Here is a 9,538-nt window from a genome sequence, read left to right as displayed (position 1 = left end):
TTTTTCCTATGCCTTGCTATGCTTTACAGTAAAAACAAATAATTTGCTGTGTGATTTAATTTTACAGATGTGGCAACTAAGTTTTAAATCCACTCTTGTTGGAATAAAGTCACCACTACCACCACTAATCTTAATTGTTTCTCCCGCTGGTGGATTCTACTAAAAAAAAAAGCAGAAGTTTGTGACTGAGTTAAAGTGCCATCTAGTGGAGCAAGAAACACACAATTCTTCAGTTGGCAGCAGATACAAATGTCTCCTTATAAACTTTATTAATCAATTTTATATTTACAAATACATACATAATCTAACAATTCTGATATGAAACATTGGTATTTACAAAATAGCTCTTGGAAAAAAACTGATTCTGTACAGTACAACCTGATATAAGTTAGTAAATTACATTGGTGGGTAACTGCAGGTTTCTTAATGACCCACAATACATTAAATTCAAGCTCTAAACATAAACTTTGTTTTACTACCAAACAGTCGGTTTAACCAACAAAGAGCTTTAAATTACTATATTTTCATGTCACCTTAAAATCAAAAGATTTTGGAAATATTACAAATTATAACGTTGACATCACACGAATGCCAGAAGGAACAAATTGAAACTGAACATGTAAACAATCGGACAGACATGGCGTCATTTTAACCCAGAAACCGTCATCGGGTGCTTCACCACCACTTTCTGCACTTGAACATTTAAAAGAACAATATATCTCAAAATGAGACTCTTCAATTCAGAACACCAGTTCATCACAATGCAGCGGGACCTCTCCTCACACGGCCGAGCTGCCGTCGTGGCCCAGAATGTGGCTGATGTTGTGGGCAGGACGGTTGGGCTGCTTGCCGGAGTCGGCGGCCGAGGTGTTGGAGAGAGACAGCAGGGGAGACATTGGCATGGCCGAACCGTCGGTGGGCATGCCTGTGGCGATTTCAGGGAACAGGGAGGTGAGGCTGAAGTTGGATATGTGGGGGGTGATTCCAGATGAGTTGGCAATGGGCATAGGGGGCATATCTGGAAGCAAGGGGAAGCTGGCCTGGCCAAAGCCCACAGGACGAGGCGGGGAAAGAATGGAGCCGAAGCGGTTATTGAGTGGAGGAGCGCTGCCCTTGTCGGCACTCGGGCTGGTAAACATTTGGTTGGGAAAGTACTGGAGGGTGACGTCACTGGGCAGGCTGGGGTGAGCAGCCGGAGAATAAGAAGGGTAGAAGGAGGGTAAAGTGTTTTGGGGCTCCACGGGCAAAAGGGACGGCGTACGGGAGGCGTTGGGCTGGCTGACAGGAGGGATGAATGTGGAGTTAGCATTGATGGGAGGTGGAGGGTTCATCCCTCCCTCTGGAATGAAGGGGAAACCAAAGTTTTGTGTTAGGTGTTGGTCAGGAACCAGGTTGTTGTCGCCAGGAACCTGAGCAGTATCTGCCATAAAGCGGACGATGGTGCTGCGTCGTGCTTCTCCAGACTGTGATCTGCCCAGCAGCACCCCTCCTCCTCCCGACGGCAGAGGCAGGTGGCCCTCGGGCTCAAAGGGGTTGCTCTGTCTCAGAGTACCCGATCGAGGCCGGTCACCGGGCCTCAGCTTGGTGGGCTGAGGGTCTCGGGCGATGTGGCGAGAGTGCTGGCTAACAGCTGTGGGTGGTCTGGAGGGGGCCGAGGAGCGGCCCGGCTCAGAGCTGCTGTGTGGGGTTAGAGGGTGGGGGAGACCTGTGCGTACACCTCCATGCATATTACTGCTGACCTGAGAAATATGGCCCTTGTTGCCCTCTCCAAGCCGCATAGCCGGGGCCTTCTGTGTCTGGGCCACACTGGGGCTGGAGGCCTTGGCCTGTAGGTCTCCTGAAGAGCTTCCAGGCACACAGCTGTACTCCATGCTGACCGGGGGACAGCACTGCACTGCTCGCTGGTGGTTGCTCTGCTCAGGCAGGTGGGGTGAAAGAAGGCTTTGCATGAAACTCTGGTGGCAACTTTCCTGCTCCCGGGGGAGGCCAACTTGTACTCCCTGTGAGCCGGGATGAGCTGCACTGTAGCGGTTACGGCCATCGGGTGGAGGGCCGACACCCATCCTGAACCCGCCTTGCTGCTGCCCCTGAGGGCCCCTCTGGGAGGACGGCACCGACTTGGGGGCCATGTCACTCCCACGAGACACCTGAGCCTCGAAGCCCCCGAGTTGATGCACTCCTCCTCCCATGGTCTTGAACGGCGGACACTCCGAGACCCGCTGAACATCAGCAGATCCTGGATGGTCGGCAGGCAAGCGATTCTGTGGGTTGTGTGCAATGCTGGCCTTCACTCGTGACGTGTCCAGGTAACCGCGGAGGTCCGGCTGCTCCTGTGTGGCACCGCGGCCCGGCTGAAGGTGGAGACCCATGCGCTGCTGCTGCTGTTCACCGCTGGTGGAACTTTTACCGATGAGCGCCTCCGCAGAGTAGCTTGAAACACGGTGACGCTCCTGCCGCGATGGAGCGCAGGCCAGGTCAGACGAGCGGGACACAGGATTGCTGGGAGGAGGGATGAGCTGCTGCTCCAGAGTCCTGGTACTCATCATCCTCTGCATAGCGTTATGGTCTTGACCAGGCTGAGGGAGAGAAAGAAAGTCTTATTAAATATTCAATCAATATTAATCAACATTTGTTCTTGTCAGCTCAAAGACATGTATATATAAAACATGTAATATCTTATTCTAAATGTGGTCTGCTGCAACTGGGTCTTTGTAATTTACCAACCAGTCGCAAACAATAACAGCATACAAGTTTTCTAACCCATTTGACTGCACTGAAGGTCACACCTGAGGTTGTGATTATAAATCATGTAATCATAATTAAGTACCTAAAGTAATTACAAATGGCCCTCACAAGTTCCTAGTGTTTAGTACACACACACACACACACACACATACAAAAATCAAGCCACATATTCTTATTAAGATATGAACAGCCGATGTCTGATGTGGTTTAATGGGTTATCAAATATATTGTCATATTATCCTCCATCTATCCTCTCTATGTGACACCAACCTTGAGGTGGTCCTGCTGGGCCAGGTGGCTGCTGTGGTGGGTCCTGGATCCTGCTGCCTGGGCTTCACAACTCTTCTCCTGGTGTCTAAAGTGCTGCTGCTGCTGCTGTTGTTGCTGCTGCTGCTGCTGCTGGATCTGCTGCTGTAGATGCTGTTGGTGTCTGGAGTGGGAGCTCTGCTGCTGCTGCTGCTGTAACTGCTGCTGCTGCTGCTGCTGTTGGTGTTGTTGATGCTGCGTCTGTGGCTGCTGTTGATGCGTTTGCTGTTGGTGCTGTTGGGGATGAGCCTGTTGGTGTTGTGTTGGCTGTTGATGTTGTTGTGATTGTTGGTGAGACTGTTGTTGTTGATGCTGCTGTGTGTGGGGTTGATGCTGCGTCTGTTGTTGTTGATGCGAGTGCTGCTGCTGCTGCTGAACTCCAGACTTCTCCAGGTGGTGCTGCTTCTGTTGCAGCCCAGCAGGTGAACCAGTCTGACTGCCTCTGACAAGCCCTCGCTTCTTCTGCACATGCTGCTGCTGCTGCTGCTGCTGCTGCTGCTGCTCCTGCTGCTGCTGCTGAAGCGCCCTCTGGTGTAGTGAGTGGCGCTGTGCGGGGTCGGGCTGTGTCAGGTGGTGTTGCAAATGATACAGATGGTGTCTCTGCTGCTCTTGCTGCTGCTGTTTCATGTACAGGTTCCCTCCCAGGTGCTGGCCAGGCTGGGTTGCAGCGTGATGTGGATGACCCTGGGGCAGATGAAGCACACCTGGCTGGTTCTGCTCGAGGGGTCCTTGAGGAGGGCAGTGGCCATCTGTTGGCCGAACTACCGGGCTCATGAAAGAGTTTGTGGAGAAGAGGGGGCCTCCGCTTTCTGAATTAATCCTTGTCATGACAGCTGAGGACGTGGGGGGCAGCTGTCCCACCATCATCTGGCTGTGGTCTGGTGTTTTCAGGTCCATGTGGCTAACAGTGGTAGCTGATGGAGGGCAGGGCTTGGGCCGTTTTCCGGTGTTCAGCATCACCTCTTCCTGGGCCTGCCGTTTGGAGATGATCTTCACTTGTCGCTCACCTACACCGACTCCCGTCTGAGCCCTCATTAATGCAGTCTTCAAGGGGGTGTACTCATTCAGTTGGGCTGCACCTGAGCAGGGCGAGAGGGTGTTGTTTGGGGGTTGGGATATGTGGACTGAGCTCCCTACAGGTGAGGGAACTGAGCCCTGTTGGACAGAGAGACTGGGGGAGCCCGGGTAGGGTTGCTGACTGGAGCTGGGCCTGATCAGGTTGTTGACGCTGAGGCTAGCCACAGTGCCGCTCTGGGATGAGCCCTGAGACTGGACCTGGGGGAGAGACTGGGAGTATGAGATGTTTTGTGGATGTCTGCTTCCAGTGGGCCCCTCCCCAGCCTGTCCTCTGACAGTTACCTGCAGAGTGGGTTTAACCGTTACTGTGTCCGTGGGTTTAGTCACTTTTGCCTGCTGTCCAGTTGAGCCCCTTTCTTTACTGTTGGACACTATTGGGGTTTTTGGGGGCTCCCATGTGGCTGCGGCAGGGTTTGTTGAAGCAGTGTTCCCAGAGCAGCTTCCACTCCGCCTTCCTGGACTGTCCTGTTCTAGCATGGCCAAGGCCAGCATTTCTGCCTGCTCAGATGTGAACGTAAATGTTCCAAAGGAGCCAGACGACGCACTTATAGTGTGGCCCTGGGGAAGCATGGAGGCCACAGAGAACCCTCTGACTCCCCCAGCCCCTGAAGACATGGGAGAGTCCGTCTGTCTGCTAGATGTCATAGGGTGCTCTATAGTTTGATCGTCAAGGTTAGTGTACACCTGTTGAGATAGGACAAAATCCTTTCTCGAGGGAGTGCCAGAGGTTGCTGCCACCAAGCTGTCTTTCTCTGCTGCTGCTGTGGAGTGTCTCTCTACCTGAGCCTCCCTATCTCTTCGAGGAGGCTGGGGTGGCTTGATTTCAGCAGGATGACAGGGTGATGGGTGGGGAATATTCACGTCAGTCTGTTGTGTTGGAGCTCTACTGGTAGTGACCCTTTTCCTAAACTCTGAGCTTGTTGTAGGGGCTGTAACAGAGCTGTGGGCCACAGAAAAAGTTGCTGCAGGCGATGAGAGCGCAACAGTTGTGGAAACCAAGAGTGAAGTGGTGGCCTGTAACTGTGGCAGAGGATCTTGGGTATTAGATACCTGGTGGGGACGACATACGGAAGTTGGTTGGGTAGTCTGATTTAAAGATACTGGTGCAGTTGCTGGGATACTGCTGGTGCAGACTGGAGTCAGGCATGCGGTAGAAACAGTGGTGGGAGTGTACAGCGTCTCAGTGGCACCTTCAGAACTGACCAAAGATTTGCTCTGTTTAGAAATAGACGCGGTGGCAGCTGACTTACTTTGTGTTGTGCTAGTTGTTGAACTGGTGGTTGGCTGTTTAACCTCTGGAACTAAAAATTTGGTTAAAGCCGAGTTGTTCCCAGAAACTATGGATGGTTTACTCTCAATGGCCACAGCTGCACTAACTGCTGGCTTGACCGATGGGGCAGTTGTAACCGCAGTCGCCGCACCACTATTATTACTGAGTACAACATCAGTCTGAGTTGCATTGACAGAGCTCTGTGGATGGGATTGCCTAAATACAGATGACTCACTAGATGAACTACACACAATCATTATCTGAGTGTTTTGTGTAGAGGTGATATTCCCCACAGCTTCAGCAACATTTGTCGTTGTGACAGCTGTGGTGCAAGTGGGGGGAATTTCTATGACTTTTACAGTCGAGGACTGTAAAACTTCAGATACTGAAACTTGAACTGTTTGACTTTCTCCTGCAGCAACCACTGGCTTGACTGTAACTGCAGCAACAGGTGGTGCCTCATGGAGCTCTTTTCTTTTGGCTGGTTTAGTCCTTTTAGCTGTCGCCCTCTTTGTATTCAAAGTTGTGCGAAGCCTCTTTCCTCGACTCTTAGAGGCGCTACCCCCCCTGCCCTGATTTGACGGGGCTGAAGGAAGGAACCTGTAGCTGTCGGGCAGGTGGAGCGAGTGCGGTTCCAGGGACGGATGCCGGAGCAGGAGGCTGCTTCTGCTGGACTACTGATAATGGAGCAGCTGGAAGCTGACAGTTGTTCTGGCTAGAAATGGTAAGTGGAAGGCCCTGAGAGATGCTCTGATTAAGACTGCTGAGTGCACCTAAACTGTTGAGGGCCACATTAGTAGTTGGTTCCTCAGTGGTGGTGGGCTGGACCAGCTGGAGTGTACTCTGGCCAGCATGGGAGCTGGATTTGTCAGAGGTCTTCATGGGCTGCAAAGCAAACACCTGGCCATTCACAGTGATAGTCTGTGGGGTTGGAGGAATCGGTGGGGAAGAGGAGGCCTGTGTGACCTGAAGGGGATGGTTCACATGAGGCTGAACAGGGCGTGGGAGAATGTGCACCAGCTGCTTTCCCCCAACACTCTGTAAGGAAGTTGCAGGTGTTGAACTACTGCTAGTGGATATCTGAGTGGACACAACAGGTACTGCAGTGGGCACAGCAGCAGGCACCATGCCAACCTGAGGATTCTGAGGGGCAGGTGCAACCTGATTGGGTGCCTGGATGATTACTATATGCTGACATGGTGGCTGATTTGTTATTTCCTCCCTTACAACTGACTGGTTTGGGCAAGAACTGGCCTGCTGCAGGATGACCACACTTGGGTTGTTAGTGTTCTGTTGGGCTGTTACACCTGAGGCTGTCCCTCCGGTTGAGTTGACCTGCAGCACCTGCATGGTCTGAAGGAGGGGCAGCACTGTGGCCTGTGGCTGGGGCTGAGGGATGAGGGCGGTCGGATGATGGGGAACCAATGACGCTGGTTTAAGTACAGCAGACTGGGGCTGCGACGACACGACCGCCGAGTGGGCCACCACACCTGGCTGGGGTACTATGGCTGACTGGGAGAGAACAGCACACTGTGGTTGGGGGGCTAGAACAGGCTGAGGCTTTGCCTGGTTCAGGATTGCTGGCCGTAGCTGGTGTGGTCTCTGAAAGGGCTGTGCTTGAATGTGTGCTGTAACGGGGGCTTGTTGTACAGGCACATGTGGTTGCATCTGTATTTGAATGGGGTGAACAGAGGCTTTGTTGCCCATTGGACACACAGTCACCTGCTGAACAGTCTGGGTGGTGTTGATGACCTCTTGGGCGGGGAGACTCTGGCAGACTGGCTGCACTGTGTTTCCCGCCATCTGCAGCGTTGTCCAGGTCGTCTGTGTGCTGCCTGCCGCCCCAGCCCTAAGAAGGGCTTGGCTGTTGGGGATAGCAGTGTAACTTACAGTCCTCATGGCAGTGTCCTGTGTGGCCCGAGAGCAAACCTCTGAGGTTGCTGCTCTGGATGTGGCTATAGCCTGGGCGAGTGTGGTCAGATTGGACATGGGCTGCGCAGGGCTTTCAGTATGGAGCTGTGGCGCTGAAGTGGTCGCTATGGTGAAGGTCGGGACTGGGGCGGCCGGCTGTGGTTGTTGGGGAAGGGCTGCGGTGGCTGCTGGGATCTGGAGGGTGATGTACGACACAGAGGGCGGCAGAGTGGGGGCTGCAGCCGGTGTCTCGACCACACACTGCTCTATCATTCTCAGGCCCGTTGTAGTTTGGTTTGGTGTGGCAGTTGACCCAGGGACAAGTGTAGGGGTGGAAGAAGAGGTGTTAACTTGCAACAGGGCTCCATTAACTCTCAACCTGGCACTGACCTCAGAAGGTGGCTGAAGAATTAATGTTTCAGAAGGCATTTTTTCTGGGCTAGTCTCCTTCCCTGCTGGGCTCTTTACAATGCCATTGGAGTGGACCACGATCTCTTTTGGGAGTTGGTGAGTGGGGGTCACCTTTGCCACCTTGGTGCAACGCTGTTTGCCCTTCCAGTGAATTGTGGGGTCTTCTAGGATGTTAATATCATGGGCTTTAAGGAGCTCGATGTACTGAGCACTCTCCCTCCTCAGCTCCTCCGTCTGGCGCCGCAGCCGCCGGATCTCCTCAGCTGCACACAGACCAAGCACACATCAACCAAGTATACTTAATAATTCTAAATGCACGTACTGTATAGTCACAGTTTCATGAACACAACAAGAGGTGTACAATTATTAAACTTCACCTTGGACTTCATCGCCTCCTCCCAGAAGCAACGTGTCATTTTGTTTCTTCAGTTCAGTGATGTAACGAAAGGCCTGATCCAAGATCATGTTCTTACTCTACAGATGAGGGGATATTAAAATATAACACAGTTAGCTGGCCTGTGCAGACACTTATTTGACCATAACATTGCACTGCAAAACAGTAATGCCAGATTGTCTCTTACCTGTTTTAGGGCATTGGAACAGGGGATAAGATTACCAATGCGGTTGATCCCAGCATTAATCTTCTCTTTTCTGTGTCTCTCAACTGTATAGAGAAGAGACAATACTTTAATGTTACACATATGGTGACCACCAGTTAAAGAAACCATTCACTAATCAGCAAGGAACAGAAACATAACAGGAGATATTATTTCACCTGCATTGTGAGATTCTTTGTTTTTCTTCTTTCTGCAAAAAAAAAAAGAAAAAAAAAGATTAACATTATTATTCCAATTATTTAAATATTGATCCAAGTGCCTCTACTGATATTTTGGTTACAACAACAGACAGCAGATATCTGGAACTTCCTTACTTGGGTTTACGACCAGGTGTCTGAGTTTCAGTCATCTCTGGCATTCTGTCCCAACAGTCTGATGAGGTACCAGTCAACGCATTTAACAGTTGGACCTTAAATCCCTCCCGTGACCATCCTGCAATGAACAGAGGATGCATTTTGGAATAAGTACGATGACACCAGACTGTCTAACACCAAAGATAATCATTCAGATGCATGTATCCAGCGGTAATGCTGTCGTATATATAAGACACTGTTAAACCTACTACTACTAGATGCTAACAAGTTGGTGTTGATTAACCTAGCTCTACAGCTAACCTAAACTAATTTACCTGCTATTACAGCATTATTACAGCATGTTTAATTGCACACAGTTGTGAATCCTGGTTTATTTTGTTGACGGCAAGCGAAATTCGGATTAGTATCCCGTCAGTTAACCAGCAAGAAACTAGCAACATGAGCAATTACCTATTAAGCTATCTTTCTGTTAGCTAACTGGCTAATAGCTAGCTTACTATACCGTTACCGACATAATTATTAAGCAAATTACTGGCGTATTTCTTCGCGTCCCTGCTGATAAAAGGCTGCTAATGGCTGGTAGTTTCCACTAACCTCAAGCCTCAGCATTTTTGAGACTGTCTGTCGCTGAGAGTACTTTGAGTTTGAAGGCTAACTGTTGGCTAGCTAAGCATTAAACTCAACTCATTTCTCAAAACAATCTAGCTACACCTAACATGGTGCAGAAAGGGGCGGGCCCTCGATGAGCTGACAGCCAATGGCATTCCAGATGTGGGAGTTTTCAGCCAATCATGACGGGCACCCAGGGATATATTTGTTGTACTATGCAGTATGGTTTTTATTTATTCATTTTCAACCGTAATTATGTGCATTTAGCTAATAATTCA

General features: G+C 50.7%; 1 protein-coding gene across 1 annotated transcript; it reads right to left on the bottom strand.

The window, feature by feature from the left end:
• Window positions 1–244: 244 nt before the first annotated feature.
• On the bottom strand, window positions 245–9,350 carry LOC137888787 (basic helix-loop-helix domain-containing protein USF3). Its single transcript, XM_068732278.1, is given in 8 exon segments — window positions 245–2,576; window positions 3,016–5,970; window positions 5,972–7,983; window positions 8,098–8,194; window positions 8,302–8,384; window positions 8,496–8,527; window positions 8,652–8,769; window positions 9,246–9,350. Coding segments are annotated over 7 exon segments (7,020 nt in total). The 5' UTR covers window positions 8,696–8,769; window positions 9,246–9,350; the 3' UTR covers window positions 245–779.
• Between the last annotated feature and the right edge of the window lie 188 nt (window positions 9,351–9,538).

This window comes from Cebidichthys violaceus, unplaced genomic scaffold, assembly GCF_023349555.1.
Source record: "Cebidichthys violaceus isolate CVI_PGR_0920_01 unplaced genomic scaffold, fCebVio1.0.p SCAF_58, whole genome shotgun sequence".
NCBI lineage: Eukaryota > Metazoa > Chordata > Actinopteri > Perciformes > Stichaeidae > Cebidichthys > Cebidichthys violaceus.
This window is presented reverse-complemented; position numbering and strand designations above follow the sequence as displayed.